This window comes from Protomyctophum parallelum (genome assembly GCF_964188405.1).
Source record: "Protomyctophum parallelum genome assembly, chromosome: 10".
In the NCBI taxonomy this organism is placed as follows: Eukaryota; Metazoa; Chordata; class Actinopteri; order Myctophiformes; family Myctophidae; genus Protomyctophum; species Protomyctophum parallelum.
Window position 1 is genome coordinate 44,286,707 of NC_139704.1, and position 26,230 is coordinate 44,312,936.

General features: G+C 42.0%; 1 protein-coding gene across 1 annotated transcript in view; it reads left to right on the plus strand.

Moving 5' to 3' along the window:
* The window catches only part of adgrb3 (adhesion G protein-coupled receptor B3), a gene marked incomplete at both ends in the record, with an annotated part of 259,513 nt that overhangs the window by 201,712 nt on the left and 31,571 nt on the right, over window positions 1-26,230 (plus strand). Inside the window, one exon of the mRNA XM_083775051.1 lies at window positions 24,075-24,225. Within this exon, the coding sequence (XP_083631177.1) occupies window positions 24,075-24,225 (151 nt within the window). The remainder of the gene's footprint in view (window positions 1-24,074; window positions 24,226-26,230) is intronic.

A 26,230-nucleotide genomic window follows, 5' to 3' on the forward strand; every position in this document is an offset into this window, starting at 1 on the left:
TATCCTTCATTTAACCCATTCTGAACAGGAACCCATTTTGGTGTTGGCATCATGTTATGCTTTAGCTATTTAAAAATAGCAGATCTACAAGCTCATATCGCGCCACCGAGTGGCGCGATATGAGCTTGTAGGTCTGCTATTTTTGAAAAAATCGAAGAACGACTGACATTTTTTAGAATCTGATCTCAGGTCAGAATGGGTTCATCAGACCAGTGTGTGTCCAGTGGAAACCTCGTATGAATCTGATCTCGGGTCAGAATGGATTAAACGTTGCACAGGCTAGTAATAGTTGTTTGTCACAGAGACTGAATATCGTGGCATTTACAGTAAGTGTCTTTTTTACAGTTTTTAGTGCCATACATTATGTGCTTTACTGTGGATTTAAAGGGCCACTTGGGCCATTATTTTGGCTATGAAGTATTTCATAATTAAATGACTACATTGTACTAAGATACTAAGGAGGACGGTGCACCAGTCATTTTGTACAGTACAGTACAGACGCTTTCCAGAGGTGACCCTGAACTCATTTTGACGTACTGTCGTACTTAATTGATATTCTGAGCGCTTGCGGTATCATCAATGTGCTTTAATTCAGTGCTTTTCAAACCTTTTTCATATCAAGGCCCATTATTTATTCGGCATGTGAGCAACAGACCACCATTTGTTCCACGCTGTATTGATGTGGTACCATAATAGGAGAGACAACAGGCAAATTGGTTGATGGATCAAAACAACAATTCTTCTACATCCTCTAATTATGTGTAGACTTCTTGTGAATTAAGTAATGTCATTATTTAACAATAAGTTAAATCTTGAGAGCGTAAAATAAAAACCGAATGGACTCGTAAGGTTATGGGTCCATTTGGTTTCAATTCAACTGTTAAATCAACATGTTAAAGATCTAATAACGTAACGGGTCCATTTGGCTGGGGACCAGATGGAACCCCCCCCCCCCTCCTCAAGGACCAGTGGTGGTACCCGGACCACTGGTTGAGAACCACTGCTCTAATGAATCACCGTTCTGAACGGGAACCCATTTTGGTGTTGGCATCATGTTATGCTTTAGCTATTGAAAAATAGCAGATCTACAAGCTCATATCGCGCCACCGAGTGGCGCGATACGAGCTTGTAGGTCTGCTATTTTTGAAAAATCGAAGAACGACTGACATAGAAACATAGCTTTATCAGAAAACTGTCATTTTCAAACAGACATTTTTAGAATCTGATCTCAGGTCAGAATGGGTTAATCACCGTTGTGCCTCATGTGGCGCAAAGGAAATGCATCTCTTCTCAAGTTGTCTGTCTGTGGGTTTGTTTGTGGGTCCATCCATGTGTCACTCTGGGTCAGCGCAAACTGTTGTTGCTAGGCAATGGACTCTGTTGTATGTCTATACGCTATAGACTGGTTCCCAAACTTTAGGACAACTTTCAGAAAGGGGACGTCTGGTGATAGGAGAGGGGGGGGGGGGGGGGGGGTCAGACCAGACCATTAATGTGCACTGACAGATTTGTTTGCTTCCCAGGCGACGTCACACCCACGCAATAACCTTTGGCCAGTGCTCAGTAACCAACCCCCTGCCCTTTTTGGCAATGTGTTCTTAAAAAAAAAGGAAAAAAAAGAAACGTTTCTTTTTTTCCTTAATTTGTAGTGTGTGGACCATGCGGTGACATTGATCAAATCTTGATAAAAAACGCTTCTACTATATTATTTAGGCCCCCCACAATCTAAAGCTATATGTTTCTATGTCAGTGCACTGGTTCTTCGATAAATAAATAAAATAGCAGACCTACAAGCTCGTAGCGCGCCACTCGGTGGCGCGCTATGAGCTTGTAGATCTGCTATTTTTCAATAGCTAAAGCACCAAAATGGGTTCCCGCCCCAAAATGCGCTGCACAAGGTGCCCTTTTTTTCCACTTGAGCACCTGCCCCTCTAAATGTCTGTGCACGCCACTGCTGGTGGCCATGCATTCTTTCTTTTTTTTTTCTTTTTTTTTTTTTTATCCCACAATTAGAAAGAGATACATGTCGGCACGAGTAAAAAAATTAAAAATAAAGTAATGCCCGCTTGGATGGATACGGTGCAGTTAAGACGTGTCACCCACGCCGGAGAGAGACTCACTTTGGCACCTCGCTGTACTGTTTGCTCTTCAACTGGAGAGTCCAGATCCCTGCCTTCCCTCATCTCTCCAGATTCTAATAAACGCCCTCCCTCCCAAAGGGGCTGTTTGTTTGCTATTCATGAGGAGGAAGCAAAGCCTCCTTGAGATGTAATGAGGTGAGCGGAGGAGCGTCTCTCTCTCTCTCTCTCTCACATGCACAGCGCTCAGAGCAGCAAGCAGCCGCGTTCTTTGCGTATAACGAGGACAACTCAACCTTAGCATCTGCACCGCGTCACCTTCAACACGCACACGCGCACACACACACACACACACACAGAAAGGAAGCACACACACGCGTGTTTGTGTTACTGCTACACTTGTGAGGACACACAGGATGTTTTAGGGCAGCTGTATATATATAATAAAACCTTTTAAACGATGCAATACTGCCTCATCAAAGTTGGTGTTGTGACTTTTAGATATTGGCAATTACTTGCATGAGAAGGCGTTAGTTTGAGTTAATGGAGTTAAGAGCTTTTGTCCAATGTGTTTTTTTTACTACTTTCCATTGGTTCAATATTTTCAAAACAACACACATACGTAAAGGGTGTTCAATAGCACCGATTTATGGAATAAAAATATAAAAAATGGAGTTATGACGTTTCCTCCGGACAGCAACATGGTACCGAGTGGTGCACCTCTCTCTCTCTCTCTCTCTCTAATTAGCACTAGGCAACAGTGCACACTATCTCTCTCTCTCTGTTTCTGACACAACAGCGCCACTTTTGCCCCTACTGGTACTCATAGCCACATACATAGCCACACACATAGGTTAACATATAGGTTAACACATAGGTTAACACATAGGTGAACACATAGGTGAACACGGACATTGCTGTTCCTTGGAGTGGTTGCACCTCTCAAAAAGAAAGTCTGAATTCAGTATGAGATTAAAAATAAAAACGCCAACAAAGCATAATACTGTACGTTTGTCTGTAGAATCTACACAGACATACTGCAGTTCACATGTACTGTAGGTACAGTATGTTCCCTTCAAGCGCTCACACATCCTGCATACAAAGCTGGAAAGGTATACTGTAGTAGCAGCAACGGCAAGTCAACAGCATCCTTTTAATAAGATTTGCGGTGGAAGAATTATAGCTTCCCTACAGCGTGAGGATTGTTTCAGGAGATAAATCTATAGCCTCTTCTTTTACGGCATACGGCTCCTCTCGGGGCCAAGCCATCTGGGAGAGGCTCTACGTATGTCTGAGTCTGTCTGGGAGTCTGTCTGTGAGTCTGTCTGTGAGTGTGTGTGTGTGTGTGTGTGTGTGTGTGTGTGTGTGTGTGTGTGTGTGTGTGTGTGTGTGTGTGTGTGTGTGTGTGTGCGTGCGCACATGCGTTCTGGGCCAATCTGGCAAACTGGTGGACAGAGCCATGCCAAATGTGCTGTGCATGCTGCCAGTAGGCCAAGGAAATTTTGTCTTTCCACAAATTATTTTATATCTTTTTAGAAACTTTCATTTTACAAATGGAAGTCAATGGCATGTTTAAGCCCTATCCGAGGCTTAAACATTGCCCAAATGGAAGTCAATGGCATGTTTAAGCCCTATCCGAGGCTTAAACATTGCCCAAATATGTAGACAACAGTTGTCATAGTACTACTGATGACATGACTGATGGCCAGAGTTGCCAACAGCTTCTAGAGAGAGTTTAGATGTGACAGTGCGACGAAATAATGGAAGATTATGTCTCCCTGTTTTGTGGGGGAATGGAAGGCGGAGCTTTTCAGAGTAAAATCTGCCTCATCTGCTGGGCACTTTAGCGCCTAGCTTTATTCTGAATCTTCTTGGGCAAAGAAATCCCCACGGCAATGTAAATAAACAATACTAACAATACACTTCCAGGGCCATGAAGCAACTTTAACTCAGAGAGTTTGGGGTTTAATGTGTTAGGTTAGGCTATGTGCCTGCTCTCTCTCTCACTTTCATTAGTGCTGCAACCTTGGGAAATATGACGCAGAAGAAAAGTGACTCGCATAATAAATCATTACTTGTTTGTTTGTTCTTGTGGAAACAGTATGCGTTACAGTACAGTACAGTCGCTGGCTTGTGTTCGTGTATCGACGCGCTCCCCTGTTACTCAGTCCAGTGGCTTAACAAAGTTCCCATTTACCGCTAGGAAACTCCCAGGTTGCACCTTTAAGTAGCCGTTAGTCAATCCATATTATGAAGAGGCAAAAACCTCTACAATGACTGTCCTCTCAAATTCAATTAGAATTTAATAAACTCATTAAAAAATACGATTGAGACGGCAATGACTATACCACCAAGACATATTGTAAATAAATAAATAAATAAGTACATCATTTCATGAACACACACAAAATAAGCCCCCTTACACCGTCAAATCCTTGGTTTTAATTTAACTCCAAGCCCCTGCAGGTTCATTTTGGTAACATTTGTACACTTATTACGGACTATTTTACCGTGTTTAAAGCAAGGAGAGTTGTTAACCCATTCTGACCGCGGGCACCCATTTTGGTGTCAGCATCATGTTATGCTTTAGCTATTTAAAAATAGCAGATCTACAAGCTCGTATCGCGCCACCGAGTGGCGCGATACGAGCTTGTAGGTCTGCTATTTTTTGAAAAATCAAAGAACGACTGACATTTTTATAGAATCTGATCCCAGGTCAGAATGGGTTCATCAGACACAGTGTGTGTCCGGCGGCAACCTCGTATGAATCTGATCTCAGGTCAGAATGGGTTGAAGTCCCGTCCATGGAAGACAGAGTGGGAGAGTACCGCACTGCTTAGTGGCAGTTCTAAAGACGAACTCATTACAGAAAGAGGGGCCTGATTTGATCAACGATCACCATAATGTATAATAATCTATCTATAAATCTGTCTGGGAGACGTCGTCTCCAGAACGGTCTGACTGATCGACTTCAGACTTCAGACGTTGGCCCCATGTGCATGCTCGATTGGGATGTCGGTCAGATTAGCATTTTGCCCGGAAAACAATGAATCCAACAATCTCTGTATCTGTCTGTCTGTTCCTTTAGGCCCATATATATAAATAGTGGTGAAATGTAAGTACACATGTGCTCCAAGTACTCTTTGAGTTAATCCATTTTGACCTGAGATCAGATTCTAAAAATGTTCTTCTACATCCTGACAGTTTTCTGAAAAAGCTATGTTTTTCTATGTCAGTCGTTTTGCATTTTCAAAAATAGCAGACCTACAAGCTCATAGCGCGCCACTCGGTGGCGCGCTACGAGCTTGTAGATCTGCTATTTTTCAATAGCTAAACCATAACATAATGCTAACACCAAAAAGGGTTCCCGCCCCAAAATGGGATAAACAGTGGTGAAATGTAAGTACATGTGCTCAAGTACTCTCGAGTTAAATTGTACTGTAAGTGAAATTTTGAGGTACTTTTTACTTTACTTTCCAATTTGCAGTACCTTCTACTCAAATATTGTAGCCTACTTTTTACTCCACTATAATTATTTGAAAACGTTAGTTACCAGTTACATTGTAGATTTGAATTATTATTACAAAACATGCATTAACCACTTAACCAGCCCTATTTAAACTTGAAAATAGCCAATCTGCAAGCTCACAATGCGTCACATGAACTTGTAGATATATTACATAATTTATTTTAAATAAAATACACATATTATGATAACCAATACCTTTGTACTTTTGTACAATTTTGAATTCCGGATACTTGTACTTTATAGGAGATCCTCCATGCAGACCACACCCTGAATCAGCCTATAATCCTGTCCCAACATACTTGTTGGCCTTGAATTGTTTTGTTCTCCATTTTCCCCACAGTAAAATGTAGTTAGAATGGAACTAGTTGTCTTCATTCTAATCCAGGAATTTTAGTAGGTCCAAACCAGGGGGGCAGTCAGACAGATATTTTGTGAAGCCTATAAGGAAATCGCGATTCATATAATGGCCTGTTGTGGCGCTGTCATTGGACCCAGAAAAACCCATAGCCCCATAGAAGTCCATGTATTTGGGCCCAACTTCACCTAGACTGTAGTACCTTAATAAACATGGTCATGAATACTTTCTGCTTCCAGTCACTAGTTTAAAGTCTCATTTCTAATGTCATAATATTCTTTTTGGAAAATGATGGTCCCATTAATTAAAAAATTTACCATAAAGTCGCGTATGTTCTGAGGGGTGTGGCTACCGTTACAGTCTATGATTGGGAGTCCCCTCCCACCAAAATAAAAACCAACGGAGAAGAAGGGGGGAAGTCCCGCCTCGTTGTCTGGGCAGCCAATGGCCAGCTGGGCCAAAACGGATCTAGAAAGATGGCGATTTACATCAGGAATTACCATAGAATTACAGGCTTCATTTTACGTCCATGTTAGACCCGGGGAACGCTTTGTCCATATTTTTTACAGTCTATGGTCCAAACCCGCCTATTAATAGTGTCCTGGTACTCACACATGCACCGCTTGTCACCCTCAAGCTGTCGTTCATACAGAACCATGGCCCGGCCCAGGCCTTAATACTCAGGCCCGTTCAGAACTCCACCGCTGGGTTCTGCAACGGTGAGTACCAGGACACTATTAATAGACCATTTGTGAAGGACCTACTAAAATACTGGCATTAGAATGAAGACCAGTGGCGTGCACAGATAGACACTAGGGGGTGCTAGAGCACCCCCTGCCCTTTTGGCAATGTGCTAAAAAAAGAAAGAAAAAAAAATATTTTTTTTCTTACTTTTTAGTGTGACATTTTATGGTGACATTGATCAAATCTTGATAAAAAACGCTTCTACTATATTATTTAGGCCCCCACAATCTAAAGCTATGTTTCTATGTCAGTGGTTCTTCGATTAAAAAAAAATATAGCAGACCTACAAGCTCGTAGCGCGCCACTCGGTGGCGCGCTATGAGCTTGTAGATCTGCTATATTTTTCAATAGCTAAAGCACCAAAATGGGTTCCCACCCGAAAATGCGCTGCACAAGGTGCCCTTTTTTCACTTGAGCACCTGCCCCTCTAAATGTCTGTGCACGCCACTGATGAAGACAACTAGCTCCATTCTAACAACATGTTACTGTGGGAGTGGTGTGGAAATGGAGAACAGGGGGCATCTATGAAACAATTCAAGGTCAACATGTATGTTGGGACAGGATTATAGGCAGGGTACATGTGTTTTGGTCTGAACACATCCTTATCAGTAATAAAAAAAAGAAAGACAAATGGCAGGAGGACATTCTTTCGTTTAAGAACACTGCTCCTCTTCACATAAATCTGAAATGCAATAGGAAACAATTGCAATCAAAAAAGGTAAACAATTCAAGGCCTCATTCAAACGTTCAAAATTAATGAATTGTGCCTTTAGTTTACAAGGGGCCATTAGTCCCCCCGCTGCAGGAAATTAATTACCTCAGGTTCCGTGGATTGGAACATCAGGTTCTAAAGATAATGATGTGATCAATCACCATACTGTAGCACGTCGGGTGAAAGGCAGTTTCCTTCATTTTAAAAATCCACGCTCTCCTGATTAACTATAATTTAAATAATTAAAAATATTGCCTTCTCTTTAACAATCAATTAACATGGCGTATTTGGTCTCCACCGCTGCAATATCAAGATATTTAACCACTGAAGCCTCTGTACAGTAGAGTCCATGTTTTCTACTGTACAGTAGAGTCCATGTTTTCTACTGTACAGTAGAGTCCATGTTTTCTACTGTATAGTAGAGTCCATGTTTTCTACTGTATAGTAGAGTCCATGTTTTCTACTGTATAGTAGAGTCCATGTTTTCTACTGTACAGTAGAGTCCATGTTTTCTACTGTGTAGTAGAGTCCATGTTTTCTACTGTACAGTAGAGTCCATGTTTTCTACTGTATAGTAGAGTCCATGTTTTCTACTGTACAGTAGAGTCCATGTTTTCTACTGTATAGTAGAGTCCATGTTTTCTACTGTATAGTAGAGTCCATGTTTTCTACTGTATAGTAGAGTCCATGTTTTCTACTGTATAGTAGAGTCCATGTTTTCTACTGTACAGTAGAGTCCATGTTTTCGTCCATGTTTCCGTTGGATTTTTGACATGTAATGATTTCATTTCTTCACCACGTTTCAACCTACCGTATGTACAGTATATTCATATTATTGGTTCTCACTAATGTTCATGATTACTCGTCTCATAGGAGGGCTGTGGGCAGTTCAGAAAGCCGTCTTGCATCGACATCGATGGGGAATCCAAGCTAAAAGAAACTGCAGGCTTTTCTATTCCTGAAAAGTTACAATTCTATTAATGTAACGCCTAACGATGATGTCACTGGAAGACCGGTTTCTGAAATGCCCCCAGCCCTCCCACACAGGAGGGCAATATTTTTTTTTTTGCTATTTTATCATGAACATTAGTGAGGACCAATTATATGAATATAGGTTGAAAAGTGTTCAAGTCGTCCTTTAATTCCTGACCAACCGCTTGCTCCCCCTGCCTGTACCAACGTTTAAGTAGTTTCATAATCCTGCAATATTACAGTTTAGTCCCGCATAATCCCACACTATTTCCATTGAGACCCTAAAAAAACATTACAAACAGACTCGGAATGAGCCAGAGAGAGAGAGAGAGAGACAGTCAGAATGAGCCAGAGAGAGAGAGAGAGACAGCCAGAGAGAGAGAGAGACAGCCAGAGAGAGAGAGAGACAGTCAGAATGAGCCAGAGAGAGAGAGAGAGAGACAGTCAGAGACGGCCATTACAGCACCATGGACAGCCACACGGTGGGCTCAGCTGGATTTACTGCTTGACAGTTAAGTAGGTTATGAAACAGATGCATTATGCACTGCACTGTACCTGCATTTAGCCATGTTCAAATCAAGCTACAATATAGCACAACCACACATGCTTCAGGTGGCCAAGAGGTTTCTTTTTGACCACCCCATTGCCTTTCACACCTACAGTATATAAAAGGACCCTATACAACATGGTTTGGGCTGGGAGCGGGTGCGCATGATCCAAATCCAGTGCTCTGGTACTGCACGGGTATAATTCGTCTTGACGACGAAAAGCAAAAGTAGCCAATCTACAAGCTCACATTGCCTTGTGTTGCCAGGGACAAAACACCAGCATGTCTGAACTCACCTCACCTACTACTCTGACGGCTAACGGTCAGGATGGCCGTGCTTTTCGTGCAATTCCATTGGCCCTGCATCTCTTCTAATGCTCTTCACACCTCTGAATTCAATTCAATTCAATTCAAAGGGCTTTATTGGCATGAGAAAACATACGTTTACATTGCCAAAGCAGAAAGAACAATACAACAATACAGCAATACAATCAAAACAAAAATTATGTACATTTGAAGGTCAGAATCTTCAATAGATCAAATTCTATGTACCAAGGTCACTCGATGCAGGTATAGTGCAGGAATATACACAATGATTAGTCTTTAGGGTGGTTGTGTTCCATTTGATATCCTTCTCCTATCACAGCAACTCACAAATATTGCTGCTGTGTTTGCACATTGTTGTACTTCGCCCAGCAGATATGGGAGTTTTTTGTCATTGGTCATGTTTTCAAAATCTCTGTGTGTGGTTGTAATCTGTGGGAACCTCTCCCACCCATGGCGGGGGGGGGGGGGGTTGACCACTTGCCATTGTCTTCTAAATGTCACATTCCATCCAACTAGTTCAAGGCAGCGTTTCAACTCGACAGGACAACTCGACTTATTTTTTCTTTTTCATTTCAGTTTACCTCAAAACTGTAATTATAGTGGCGGTGTGAGCGCTATATTGAATAACCTGGCGCAGCGCGAGGTAATTAACGCCAACTGCCTGCAAATTATTTGGTCTTTGAATGTGTGATTAACCTTTTAGACCAAATAACAAAAAAACAATACTGGGCGTTAGGGTGCGACGTTAGAGTTATATATTGTCATTTTTATATAGAGGGGGGAAACATTATAGGCTACACGTGTATGGGTAAAGGGCCGCCGGGCGCATCGATGTAATTAATATATATTTGATTGATTGTGCCAGGCAGCGCCAGAGGTCCGCATCTCAGCAGCAGCAGGTTTATAGCAGCACGGTTTATACCATAGGATAGATCTAGTCATGTGACGCATCACCGCCACAAATAGTGCTACAGCGTTATATAAAATGCACTTCCATGCATACCTCACTGTCAGTTACTTGGATTCATGGACATTTACATGCCTCCGTGAGAGAGGGAGAGAGAAAAAAAAAGGAAAGAGCCGTGCGTGCGTGCCGTGCAGGCAAATCAGTTCCACCGGTCGCTTGCAGAAAAGTTTACAGACAAAGAAGGACACGGACAGAACTGTCATCTTTTGACTGACAAAACATTTAGAGGTTGGGGAGGTCCATCGGGGTGGAAGGATTTCAAACACTGTCATTTTACATTTCGGCATTCTCCTTCCAAAGGAAAGGAAATGTCTTTGTCGGGTCAAACCGACCATGCACAGCTCGTATAGTCACGATGCTATATAAACTTTATTATTCCAACGTTTCGGGGAAACAGGTTGCCTTCTGCAGGGTAGGCTGTATTGAATATTGAATTGAATATTGGCGAGTATAGTCAACATTTATTTATATCTATTGAGCTATGCACTTGGTGAAAACAATAGTCAGTCAGTCAACACACCATAATTTGAATTGAATATTTAGAAAAAGTCATGCTATGGGAACTTTCTCAGAACTTCATGAGCAAAGAAAATCCACTTCAAAATCTCAAAATTGGTCAGATGGACCGCTTAGACGTGCTAGTGTTAATGCGGTTAACCCCTTTTGGTGTTATAGCATTATGTTATGCTTTAGCTTTTGAAAAATAGCAGATCTACAAGCTCATAGCGCGCCACCGAGTGGTGCGCTATGAGCTTGTAGGTCTGCTATTTTTGAAAAATCTAAAAGAACGACTGACATAGAAACATAGCTTTTTCAGAAAACTGTCAGGATTTAGAAGACATTTTTAGAATCTGATCTCAGGTCAGCTATAGCTCCAGACCTACACCTCGGCTCAGCCAAACATGGTCACATTCTCAAGCCCCACAACACCATAGACCAGTTCAACTTCTCACAGTTTTTCATTCTGACCTGAGATCAGATTCTAAAAATGTCTATTACATCCTGACAGTTTCATTATTAACCCATTCTGACCTGAGATCAGATTCTAAAAGTGTCTTCGATTTTTCAAAAATAGCAGACCTACAAGCTCGTATCGCGCCACTCGGTGGCGCGATATGAGCTTGTAGATCTGCTATTTTTCAATAGCTAAAGCATAACATGATGATGATAAATGGGTGCCCGGTCAGAATGGGTTATAGCACACCTATTGTCATATTAACAACGGTACATAAATATGTAAATATTATCCCCAAAGATAAGAGTATGTCACAAGGGAAACTGGAGAGAATATTTGTTTCCATTAGGAAAGACTTAAAATGACTTTTATACTTGGCGTTTAAAGGAGAATTCCATACTAAAAGGCTTTCTTACCTTTCTTTGTAGTTGTTACGTCCCCACCAAAGAGGTCCAGGTGTTATTTTGTGCAAAAGCTCCTTATTGGCTATTTCCCCTACCATAAGCCCTAAATGAATTGCATTGAATTGAATGGGATGTATGGGGTGTTGTGCTAATTCGTTTATTTCCATCGATCAAAATTATAATTTCTTTGTATACATCCTCTCTTCATAATGTAAATAATATCCCAAGCGGCACACTTTACTATTTCTTTCGAAGGAAATAAGTGAACTAGCATAACACCCCATAGCCCCATTCAATTCCCATTCAATCCAATGCAATTCATTGAGGGCTTATGGTAGGAGTTTTTGCACAAAAAAACACCTGGACCTCTTTGGTGGGGACGTAACGACTACAAAGAAAGGTAAGAAAGATAAGAAAGCATTCTAGCATGGAATTCTCCTTTAACCATTCCTGTTCTGGGGGGGAACACTCAACAAAAATATCTATCGATCTACAAGCTCACAACGCTTCACAAAGACTTGGTGTACTGTAGGCTGAAAGAGAACGCAAGTGGTGACATTAGTTAATTCCAAATATCATCAAAGTATTCCGAGGCACCCCTGGACTTGCGCCATAGACAGACAGCCACCCCTGGGCTGGGCTGTGCTGTGCTGTTATAGTGCCATGCAGCCCCTGGCCGTACCGTCATGCCCGTCGACGTCACCTCTGCAGTAGTGTTTTAATGTGGTCCCTTTCTCGGGTCCTCTGTTGCCATGGATACTGACACAGTGAGCTCAACATCTCCCGGCATTTGCCTTTCTAAAGGGCATAGCGTGTGCTCTGGGTGAAAACCTTCGTCGCTGACGGCCAGAAAACCTCAGAATTTTCAACTTTTAATATATATATATATTTATTTCATTTTTCATACTTCATTGCCTAGCAACCCGATGCTAATGTATGTAGCATTGCAACATCGAGCTATCATAAACCACTATGAAGGACCATTTGACGAAGAGCTACGTCAAAGGGTGCAGTAGACCACTGAATTAAGATTTGACGCAGATCTACGACAATGGTGGCGAATGTGTTTTTAATGCCCTACTTCGCCGTACGACATTGAACCAATGGAAATGATTAGCAGGAGAATAAAAAAATAAAAACCTTTTGGATCTATTGGAACACAAGGTTTCCAGTTGACACAGACACTTTGCTTGTTGTATGATGACCTGCCGCCATCCCGTTCTCGCAACGTCCTTTGCTTTCAACGTGTTTCAAAGGCGTACTACTGTAGCCAACCAAGACCTTGTGTCATTGGTCGACCTCACAATAGAAATGTGCCACCATGAAAGGGCATATTATGCGTGCTTTGTCAGTGATCTAAGGCAAACACAACTGACACGTACCACGCTTGTGCCCGACGCTGGTTCACAGCAGGGAAATTGAGATGCATTTACAGTACTTAACCCATTCTGAACGGGCACCCATTTTGGTGTCAGCATCATGTTATGCTTTAGCTATTTAAAAATAGCAGATCTACAAGCTCATAGAGTGGCGCGATACGAGCTTGTAGGTCTGCTATTTTTGAGCGACTGACATTTTTAGAATCTGATCTCAGGTCAGAATGGGTTCATCAGACCAGTGTGTGTCCGGCGGAAACCTCGTATGAATCTGATCTCAGGTCAGAATGGGTTAAAGGAGAATTCCATACTAAAAGGCTTTCTTACCTTTCTTTGTAGTTGTTACGTCCCCATCAAAGAGGTCCAGGTGTTATTTTGTGCAAAAGCTCCTTATTGGCTATTTCCCCTACCATATGCATTGAATTGAATGGGATGTATGGGGTGTTGTGCAAATTCGCTTATTTCCATCGCTCAAATTTATATATTTTTTGTATATATCCTCTCTTCATGATGTAAATAATAACCCAAGCGGCACACTTTACTACTTATTTCGATGGAAATAAGCAAATTTGCACAACACCCCATAGCCCCATTCAATTCAATGCAATTCATTTAGGGCTTATGGTAGGGGAAATAGCCAATAAGGAGCTTTTGCACAAAATAACACCTGGACCTCTTTGGTGGGGACGTAACAACTACAAAGAAAGGTAAGAAAGCCTTTTAGTATGGAATTCTCCTTTAAGAGAAGGTAAAAGCACTATTTACATTATGCAAGAAGGAAATTGCCATGAAATTCCACTAGGCTTTAGTGAACCTGAACGCGATTGACATTTTTGTAAACAGCAGCTTGCCCACTAATGTGTAATGTGTGTCCCACTACTCCTCCCACATGCTCCACGATGTCTGCTCAGCAACATTTGCATCTTTAATTATCACACGGCCAGGTGGCAGCGACGTCTAGGAAGGTTCATGTGCTTATGAGCATTTCCCTCAACTCTAAACTATGCTAGCAGCATTCACTCGTCATTAACATAAGCTTAAAGAAAACTATAAAGTCTGCACGCTGCTTATATAATGCTCCCTCTGTTTATTACAAACGTTTAAGTTCTACAGCGGGCTGTAAACAGACGTGACTGAATTGTTGAACTTGTAATAAACAGTGGGGGTATATTATTAGTAGTGTGTGGACTTTGTTTTGTTGTTGATATTCTGTTTGTACTGAACCTGGATAATACCGTGCATGTGCATGCACTACGTTTGCTAATTAAAAATAATAATAAATGTCCTCTTTGAGGGGGTCACAGAAGTTTTTAGATTTGATTAGATTCAATTTATTGTCACTGCACATAGTGTACAAATACTTTGACAATGAAATGAATAGTGGCGTCTGTGCAATACAGTAATGCAGTAATAATAAATAATAATAAAACTTTATTTGTATCTCACCTTTCATGACATGAAATGCAGCTCAAAGTGCTTTACAGAACAATGGAGAATAAAAGAAAAGCAAGGCAACGACATTAAAAAACAAGCAGTAATGCAATACAGTGAGGACATGAATAAAAATAAATAAATAAAAGATCAATTAAAAGCAATGTTGTAGAAGTGGGTCTTGAGCTGAGCTTTAAAAATGTCTACAGAGGCTGCCTGACGAAGGTACAGTGGGAGCTCGTTAAACTACAGAGGCTGCCTGACAGGTACAGTGGGAGCTTGTTCCATGCCGACGGCCCGTAGAAGCAAAAAGCTGCTTCCCCGTATTTTTTAGTTGCCATTTCTTTAGGCAAAGCGAGCAGGCCAGCAGTGGAAGACCTTAGCGGGCGGTTTGGGACATATTTAGGCAGGCAGTCATGTAGGTAGGAAGGTGCGAGACCATTGAGAGCTTTATAGACAAGTAAAATAATTTTAAAATCAATCCTAAAAACAACAGTAATGGGAATAAATACACTGAGAGGAACAAAATGCATGAAGATATAATATATCTATATGTGTATATATATGCATATATTATATGCATATATATACACACAAGCCATATACGGTAAGCCATAACATGCTAGTGTACAGTATGTATGGTGTGAGCATGAGAGTTCAGATGGGAAGGAGGGAGGGGGGACGGAAGGGGGTGTCATTGTTCAGTGTCATTGAGGAGGGGCAGAGTTCAGCAGGGAGACAGCAACAGGAAAGAAGCTGTTCCTGAGCCTACTAGTGCGGGAACCAATAGACCTACAGCGCCTCCCGGATGGAAGGAGGGCAAAGAGTCTGTGGTTTGGGTGAGAGGGGTCTTTCAGGATGCCCCTCGCCCTACGCAGACATCTCAAAGAGTCTGTGGTTTGGGTGAGAGGGGTCTTTCAGGATGCCTCTCACCCTACGCAGACATCTCAAAGAGTCTGTGGTTTGGGTGAGAGGGGTCTTTCAGGATGCCTCTCACCCCAACGCAGACGTCTCAAAGAGTCTGTGGTTTGGGTGAGAGGGGTCTTTCAGGATGCCTCTCGCCCTACGCAGACATCTCAAAGAGTCTGTGGTTTGGATGAGAGGGGTCTTTCAGGATGCCTCTCGCCCTACGCAGACATCTCAAAGAGTCTGTGGTTTGGGTGAGAGGGGTCTTTCAGGACGCCCCTCGCCCCAACGCAGACATCTCAAAGAGTCTGTGCTTTGGGTGAGAGGGGTCTTTCAGGATGCCCCTCGCCCTACGCAGACATCTCAAAGAGTCTGTGCTTTGGGTGAGAGGGGTCTTTCAGGATGCCCCTCGCCCTACGCAGACATCTCAAAGAGTCTGTGGTTTGGGTGAGAGGGGTCTTTCAGGATGCCTCTCGCCCTATGCAGACATCTCAAAGAGTCTGTGGTTTGGGTGAGAGGGGTCTTTCATGATGCCTCTCGCCCTACGCAGACATCTTTGGCGCTGTAGATCCTCAATGGACGGGAGTCGGGTGCCAATGATGTACGGGGCCGTTTTTACGACCCGTTGCGGGGCCTTCCGATCAGACACTGTGCAGCTGTTGCACTGAGATGCAATTTGTCAAGATGCTCTCAATGGTGCAGCGGTAGTTGCTTAATGACTTATAGTTCACCATTAAAGCCATTTGCTTCAACTCTAAACTGCTAGAAGCATTCACAACATTAGCATAAGCTTAAAGAAAACAATAAAGTTTACACTTTGCTAATTTGTTCCCGCTGTTTATTGCAAGTTCACCAAGCTGTTGTTGAACTCGCAAGTGGGAGTGTATTAGCACTGTGCAAACTTTATCATTTTCTTTATGTTTGTCTGAAACCTGGATACTACAGTGCAGTGCATGTGCATGCATTACACTCTGACCTGTCACATTAAAGTTGATTAATGGTGAATTACAGTTTTCAGTTAAGGGCGATTCTGCAACCAAGGATTGTTTTGTGTCCCAAGGCTGTAATTTTGTTTACTTTTGTCTAATGATTTACTTATTATTAAATATCTCACTGTAAACGACTGAAACCACTCAAATGTCTCTGAAGCACGACACAGTCAGTCAGTCACACAATTTACTTTTGGTTCAGAGGCTTATCATTGATTCCTCAATTTGTGCCAATGTCCCACATCCAGAATTTCAAACTTCTACTTGCATTAATTCCAAAGTATTTCATGTATTCTGCTGTATCAATGTGTTGTTCTACCTAAACATTTGAATTGTATTTTTCCTTCCGTTTTCTTTTCCCCCCACAATACCTGTCCCCAAACAGAGATGTCATGTTAAAAACGGGACATGCGTCAAGGAGAATACTAAAATGTATTGCAAGATTTTAAGCTTTTATTGTCAAACATATGCAAATGTGCTGTAGAAAAACTCATATTTTAGCTTTATTTAGTAAGTAATGGCTATTTTCAGCCAAACACGCCAGATGTCATGACCATCACGAGGACTGTCTGTGTGATGCACCATTCCATTGGAAATCTGCCATCTTTTCTGTCACTTCCACCACATAAATTGGCAAATTGTCTTTTCTAGTTTAAATTTAAAAAAAGTGACAAATTGCTTCATGCCAGCCATGATAAAGAGTGCAATATATCCTTTCTGTGTGCCTAGCTGGAAGGAGGACATTTTTTGTTTAATTATCTGACCTATACCAATACTCTTGTACTTTTACTGAAGTCAATGAATTCCAGACTTGTAACAGAGTATTTCTACATTGCAGAAATGTGAATACCTTTTCGATCCACCAACTGCTCCTTGCATGGACTTGTGGTAATGAGGCAGGCTATACCCATCCCCATCATCAATGTGTACAGCCAGAAAGACAGACAGACAGACGGACACACATTGCTGTTCCTTTGAGTGGCTGCACCACTCAAAAATAAGTCATATTAATTCAACAATGTCGGAAAAAAACCCCTAAATATATATTTTTTAAAAACAATGTCAGCAGCAGCACTGCCTGTAAAACATGACATACTGTAGCTACTGTAATCACGATAAACGATAGCCCTACTTACTACTTGGGCTCTCATTGTACAGCACTGTACCGTACGGTTTACAGATACAATACCGCAATACTAAATACTACATGTTTTGGTTGTGTGCGGTTTCTGGTTACTCTTGTGTATCATATTATGCATTTATGGGTCTATAATGCACACAAAAGGGAAAAGAATAATCATGCTAACTGAATCCATGTAGGCATAATTAATATCCTCGCTGTAGGTAAACACCATTTCATGTCATTTCCAGGGAGGTACTGTGGGATTGGTCTTATGCCTCAGACCCCTGCTGCTAACATTACAGAAGTGTGCATGGTTTTGTTATGTTTCTCTCCATGGGATTGCATGCCAACGGTACAGTACGTGGGAGTGTAACACTATGGAAGGAGAATGAGAATAAACTTTTCCGTCACGTCACAGGTTTACAGGAATAAATAAGGTGAAATATAATTTTCTAGTTTTCAAGAAAGGGGAGGGGGGTGGGGCAGAGAAATGGAGAGCAAGTAGAAAACACAGGAAAGAAACGGGCCTAAAGCGATTATGAAGATATTATGTGCATTTAGAGTACCTTACGTCTTATTATCGCATAGAGAAGTAGCAGGTTTAACATACGGTAAAAAAAAAGTAGCAATGCATCAGTGTTTTTAGTCATATTTTAGTCATCTGAAATGTTAGTCTAGTTTTAGTCGACTAAATAAGATTTTAGTCGATTAATCTACAGTTGATTTTGTCGAATAAAGCGTACCTTGGCGGGCCTTGATGGCGTTATAATGGCTGATTTTACACATACTGAAAATAGCCGATCTACAAGCTCACAACTTCTATTTTCAAAGTGCGCAATCAAGCACAACCAAACATAATGACTTTTCCTTTAGTTCTACTGGATCTCTTCTACCCTAGTCCCTCTCTAACATTTTTTAGTCTAGTTTTTGAGTGGCGCAACCACTCCTACATCCAGCAATGTCTGTGTACCTAGGTAGGTAGGTACCTGTATGTGTACCTGTATGTATGTATAAGTGAGCACGAGTATGTTACTTATTTATACCAGTAGGGGGCACCAGAGTACAGAGAAGAAATTGGAACGATACAGAGAAGAAATTGGAACGATACAAATTGGAATGATACAGAGAACCAATAGACGGGAGTTGCACCACTCGGTTCACACTTTTAATTCGTTAACGAAATTGTCAATATAATGATTTAGTCTCAGTCATCGTAGCTTAGTTTTCACTAGACCTGTATGCCCTTCGGTCACCGGCCTACTTGGGAACGATGCAAGTTGCCCGACGGGCGCAGGTCTATAGTTTCCATTTAGTTCTCTCATCAGTAAAAACGTTTTAGTCTACGAAATCAACACTGGTCTGACTGCACACATCAACAATACAATCCACATGATGAATCATACAGTAGTCTGCACATATCAACAATACAATCCACATGATGAATCATACAGTAGTCTGCACATATCAACAACACAATCCACATGATGAATCATAAAGTAGTCTGCACACATCAACAATACAATCCACATGATGAATCATACAGTAGTCTGCACATATCAACAATACAATCCACATGATGAATCATACAGTAGTCTGCACATATCAACAATACAATCCACATGATGAATCATACAGTAGTCTGCACATATCAACAATACAATCCACATGATGAATCATACAGTAGTCTGCACATAACAATACAATCCACATGATGAATCATACAGTAGTCTGCACATATCAACAATACAATCCACATGATGAATCATACAGTAGTCTGCACATATCAACAATACAATCCACATGATGAATCATACAGTAGTCTGCACATATCAACAATACAATCCACATGATGAATCATACAGTAGTCTGCACATATCAACAATACAATCCACATGATGAATCATACAGTAGTCTGCACATATCAACAATACAATCCACATGATGAATCATACAGTAGTCTGCACATATCAACAATACAATCCACATGATGAATCATACAGTAGTCTCTGCACATATCAACAATACAATCCACATGATGAATCATACAGTAGTCTGCACATATCAACAATACAATCCACATGATGAATCATACAGTAGTCTGCACATATCAACAACACAATCCACATGATGAATCATACAGTAGTCTCTGCACATATCAACAATACAATCCACATGATGAATCATACAGTAGTCTGCACATATCAACAATACAATCCACATGATGAATCATACAGTAGTCTGCACATATCAACAACACAATCCACATGATGAATCATACAGTAGTCTGCACATATCAACAATACAATCCACATGATGAATCATACAGTAGTCTGCATATATCAACAACACAATCCACATGATGAATCATACAGTAGTCTGCACATATCAACAATACAATCCACATGATGAATCATACAGTAGTCTGCACATATCAACAATACAATCCACATGATGAATCATACAGTAGTCTGCACATATCAACAATACAATCCACATGATGAATCATACAGTAGTCTGCACATATCAACAATACAATCCACATGATGAATCATACAGTAGTCTGCACATATCAACAATACAATCCACATGATGAATCATACAGTAGTCTGCACATATCAACAATACAATCCACATGATGAATCATACAGTAGTCTGCACATATCAACAATACAATCCACATGATGAATCATACAGTAGTCTGCACACATCAACAATACAATCCACATGATGAATCATACAGTAGTCTGCACATAACAACAACACAATCCACATGATGAATCATACAGTAGTCTGCACATATCAACAACACAATCCACATGATGAATCATACAGTAGTCTGCACATATCAACAATACAATCCACATGATGAATCATAACCCATTCTGAACGGGCACCCATTTTGGTGTCGGCATCATGTTATGCTTTATCTATTGAAAAATAGCAGATCTACAAGCTCATATCGCGCCACCGAGTGGCGCGATACAAGCTTGTAGGTCTGCTATTTTTGAAACATCGAAGAACGAATTTTAAGAATCTGATCTCAGGTCAGAATGGGTTCATCAGACCAGTGTGTGTCCAGTGGAAACCTCGTATGAATCTGATCTCAGGTCAGAATGGGATAAAGTAGTCTGCACATGCAAAAAAATCCACATGTAGGAAGGTAAATACAAATCATACGGGGGGAAAAATAACACGAGCGGAATACATGAGAGGCTACAGGGCACTCCATTGTTGCCTCTCTTGTGCAGATTACCACAGCTTCACACTGCAAATCACCAGAGGGCCCCGAACTCATACAGCTTAATCTCCTCTTACAAATGTCAGCGCACACTGACGCCACTCCTAAGTATAGTTCTTTTTCAATTTCCTCCAAATCCTCTTCTTAAACACTTTAACGCCCCGGAGATGCTTTTCGTGCGGGGAAAGCAACAGACAAGCAACCGAAGGCAAGACTTGTCTCAATGCAAAGAGGCAATCTCCCCCCGCCTCTAAAGCCATGTTGATTTTGACAGCAAATTGTGATGTAGTTTTTTTTTTTGTCATAGTCTTTTGAATAAAATAAAATTTAGTTTGATTCATATTTCAGTCATCTGAAATGTTAGTGTTGATCTAGTTTTGGTCGACTACATACAGTATAATATCTAAGTTGATTAAAACTACAGTTGATATAGTCGACTACATTTTGATTTGGCGGACCGTGATGGCGTCGTAATGCCTGCTTTTACTCTTGGTTTGCATGCCGAGTTTTTTAATCACAGCTTAGTTTTTAATTCGTTTGTCAGTGAAAAAAGGTAGTCGACATTTCTCGTCAGAAGAAATCACTGTCATCCCAAATCAGATTTTGTATCCGACAGTCTGAACACCAAAAACCACATCAAACAGATTTCTGTGAAATCTTTGAATCTCATTTAATTTAATTGCTATACGACGGCGGGTTTGATGTGTGATTCAAATCCGATTTCTAAATTTGCGTCTCGTTCTGAGACACTACCTAGGCCTGGGTTACACGTTGTCATGTGACGGCGGGGACGGGGACGGGGACGGGACGACGACGACTCACTGAGGGGGGGGGGGGGGTAAACTCACTGAGCTTATACATCTGCTATTTTTGCCACTGCCCGCGAATACAAAAAATCCAACCTGATCACTAGGCTAAATAACAGCGTGGACAGTCAGTCAGTCAGTCAGTCAGTCAGTCAGTCAGTCAGTCAGTCAGTCAGTCAGTCAGTCAGTCAGTCAGTCAGTCAGTCAGTCAGTCAGTGGACAGTCAGTCAGTCAGTCAGTCAGTCAGTCAGTCAGTCAGTCAGTCAGTGGACAGTCAGTCAGTCAGTCAGTCAGTCAGTGGACAGTCAGTCAGTCAGTCAGTCAGTCAGTCAGTCAGTCAGTCAGTCAGTGGACAGTCAGTCAGTCAGTCAGTCAGTCAGTCAGTCAGTCCTAAAAGACGAGATTTGAGAAAACGTGGGATAATTAGCCCGCAGTCTAGATCAAGGCCTAATTTGTGTCTTCTAGCCCATTCTGAACGGGCACCCATTTTGGTGTCGGCATCATGTTATGCTTTAGCTATTGAAAAATAGCAGATCTACAAGCTCATATCGCGCCACCGAGTGGCGCGATATGAGCTTGTAGATCTGCTATTTTTGAAAAAAATCGAAGAGCGACTGACATTTCTAGAATCTGATCTCAGGTCAGAATGGGTTGATCAGACCAGTGTGTGTCCAGTGGAAAACCTCGTATGAATCTGATCTCAGGTCAGAATGGGCTAGATGAGTGGAGCTGCGCGGTGGTTTGTAGCCCAGCGCTCCCATCCGTGTAGAACAGTTGACCTTGACTTCCACGCCTCCAGGTAGACTGTCCCCCGCATACTAATGAGCTCCAGTGCAGAGAGGACTGCGACGCCATGTCCGTTTGTGTGAGCGTAGCGTAGCTTTAGCCCGGCTGGGATCATTAGCCCATTCTGACCTGAGATCAGATTCATACGAGGTTTCCGCCGGACACACACTGGTCTGATGAACCCATTCTGACCTGAGATCAGATTCTAAAAATGTCAGTCACTCTTCGATTTTTCAAAAATAGCAGACCTACAAGCTCGTATCGCGCCACTCGGTGGCGCGATATGAGCTTGTAGATCTGCTATTTTTAAATAGCTAAAGCATAACATGATGCTGACACCAAAATGGGTGCCCGGTCAGAATGGGTTAGCAGATGGTGGAAAGTAACATTGTACTGTACTTATATGTACAATGTTGAGGTATTTTTGTACTTTACTTTTTCTTCCAGTCCACTACATATTGTACTTTTACTGAACTACGTTTACTTTATAGATTTTGATTGTAACATACATTAACCACTATACTATACCAGCCCTATATATAATTTACATTTCGACCATTTGAAAATAGCCTATCTACAACCTCACAATGTGTCGCGATGCGACCATTGTGAGCTACAGTACGTGTGCGCACACGCGCACGCACGATTATCACGGACAGAAGTGATTATTTCCTCTTCCATGTCACGGACAGTGCGCAGTGAATGCAGTATGCAGTATGCAGTGAAATCCTGAGTGTAAATGTGATTCTAAGACTGTTCGAATGGAAATGGGCCCCTTAAGGACCACTTGAGTGAATTAACACGCATAACGATCAGAATCTATGCATTTATAGATTGCCTGCGTTTCCATTTCCCTATTGATCCATCGATCCAGGAACCCCCATGGGGGGGTCGGTGAGGGAGTGCAAAACCATAAATAATATATTTTCACTATTATCTCACAGTATATAGGCCTATACTATAGAGTAGACAGACATAGACTTATTTGTCTTATATTCTTTCTTCAAGGTTTTGTTTTTGTGTGCGTGCTTTTCTGCCTTAAATGAATAGTACAGGGCGGAGAGACGATGAGTGGCATGCAGCAAATAATGCACCTGGCTCCAGTGTCAGACTGGGCTACCAGAGGTCATCCATACTGTACTGTACAGTATGTCCGTACACAGACAACATTGAATGTGTCAGTGGCAAAGACAAAGCCTTGTCCGTGGCAAATTTCAGATTTTTCTGTTCATAATTTTCTTATTTTGATCATGATGCCCAATCACTGAATGTCAAGTGTCCTGGTTTTCTTCAGGATATGACACTGATTTACTACTATGACACTATTAGGAGTCCACTAGTACTTAGCCTGGAACTCACCTATGCTTTCTATGGCATAGGCAGCTCCCCAAACTGTGTGCAGCTGCTGGACATGAGGCTAATTAATTAGAGCGAGAGTGTGTGTGTGTGCGTCAATTTAACAAAGGTGCAGACGATCAGAAATCAGCAGAGAGTGATCGAGTTTGCGCTACTACTCTATGCCGAATTGAAGTGGACTCGGACAAAGACTTTTTTTTCTTTCCTCCCTGGAAATAAAAACGTCTGGGTTTCCGAGGCTATAGTACTATAGTGGTTCTCAAAGGACACCCCATGAACTCTGAGAGTGTACAAATGGACCCATTGTTTCCTACACGTCTTCTTAATCTATTCTAAACCCTAACCCTGTGCATTCTGCCTCCATGTCTCAACAGCTCGTCTGCACCATGACCACAGCCTTCCTCCACTTCTTCTCCTAAACCCTAACGTTCTAAACCCTAACCCTGTGCGTTCTCTCCTCCATGTCTCAACAGCTCGTCTGCACCATGACCACAGCCTTCCTCCACTTCTTCTTCCTGGCGTCGTTCTGTTGGGTCCTGACCGAGGCCTGGCAGTCCTACATGGCCGTGACGGGGAAGGTTCGGACCCGGCTGATCCGCAAGCGTTTTCTCTGTCTCGGATGGGGTAAGCCACGACACAACTTTATATAGTTTACTCTATTTGTCAGTTTCTGGTAATATTTTCCGAATCCTCCCAGACACACAAGCCATTGTATTATGTTTTCTGCCTCAAGGCCAAATGAAGCGTATACCTGTGAGATGAGTGGGGCTTGAAATGTGTGTAGCTGAAGCGAAGACAATCGATATTTAAAATACAATGGTACATATCCGCACACTATGCCCGCTGTGGCGCTGCGTGGGAGGGCGGAGAAGATGTTAGATGGTGTGGAGCTCCCAGGGCGAGGAGACAGGTTTTTAGAACAACACAATACTGCGTCATCAAAGTTGGCATGGACTATGGGGAGTTATCCTTATGTTATTATCACGTTACCCAAATACAGCTCAAGTGGAGTTAGGAGGTAGATAGATGCTGTGTTTGTTGTTGGCAGAGATTCATTTCATACCAAGCAGCCATCAGGATACAAACAAATATAGGTTTTTGATTAATGTGGAGACTGGTTTCTACTTTCTGCCCAGCAACAATATCTGAAGGATGGGATTTCCCTTCGCCCACTTAAACTCTGTACGTTGCTTTGTTGAGCAGTGTACCCAATACATGCTCCTCTCCTCTCTACAGACAAGGTTATTTATTGTCTCCACCAGGCCGAAGGCATGTGGGGAGAGTATGTTTTGCACTCCGTCCGTCCGTCCGTCCGTCCGTCCGTCCGTCCGTCCGTCCGTGTGTCCGTCCGTCCGTTAGCAGCTAATCTCGGCCACCGTTAACCCGGTCGATGCCAAATTTTGCACACACACTCCCTGGATGCCAACGATGAACCTCTGCCCCAAACTTTCCAGAACGACCTGTTATAGCGCCACCAGGAGGCCGCTTTGTGCAAAACAAGTTTTTGCACAGTACACCTACAGATTTTGTCCAAACATCACGCAAATTGGTACACAGTCTCTCTAGAGCCATTCAACGAAACGGGTCTTTCAGATTTCTCAGACTCCATCCTGATTGGTTAAGATTGGCTTCCAAAGTTCACAGGAGTGCTCAGTTTCAAACAAAATGCTGCAAATCATGAACACATCGCATGATTTCCTTGAAATTGTGCACCCACATTCCCACTAGGCCGAGGACGAAATGCCACATGAACAATTTCAACTCAGCCTCAAGGTGGCGCTATAACTGGCCCAAAAGTGTTTTTACCTCTAACTGCACGAATCTGTGGATCACTTTGTATGCCAACTCCCTAGAGGCCAAGGAAAAACCTTTGTCTGGAATTTTTCACATCTGCTCTTTATAGCGCCACCAGGAGGCCCACATATGTAAAACACATTTTCTATTATTACTCCTTCAGATTTTATCCAAATTTCACGCAAATCGGTACACATGATCTCCATAGTCATGTGATCAACACAGGTTTGTTTGATTTCTCATATTCCAAAATGATTGGCCACGATTGGCTCCTACAGTTTTCAGGAGTAGCAAATGGCCACAACTCCTCACGAGTCAACGCAGCGTCCGATTGCGATGAAACTGTGCACGCATATTCCCACTAGGCTGAGGAAGAATCCTGGTGGAGACCTGTGCCGATTGGCACTTTATCTAGTTAGGTTATTTATTTATTAGTGTCCCCTAAGGGCAATTGGTTTTACAGCAGGTCATAAGGCCTGAGACCGCCCTCTTCAAGAGGCAAGCAGAGGCAAGCAGACGATAGACATGCTCGCCACGTCATGTTGCAATACTTTGTGAGCTTGTATATCGCCACCTTTTCTCAGAATTTCCACATGCACAGAATTGGGATGCTAAGGTTCACATGGTTAAAAGCATCTTCGATTTAACTTGACCTCTTTTGGCTTAAGGTTCATTTTCATTTATTTTTATTTTTATTTTTTATTTTAGGTTTTATGACCTCAATTACACCCAAAAAACCTGAACTTTGAACATTCAGTGGATTTTCTGTGGTCTGAAGTTTTCTTTGGGGTTTGGAGCTACTTTTGAGCTACAATGAAAACAGGCAACACAGTGA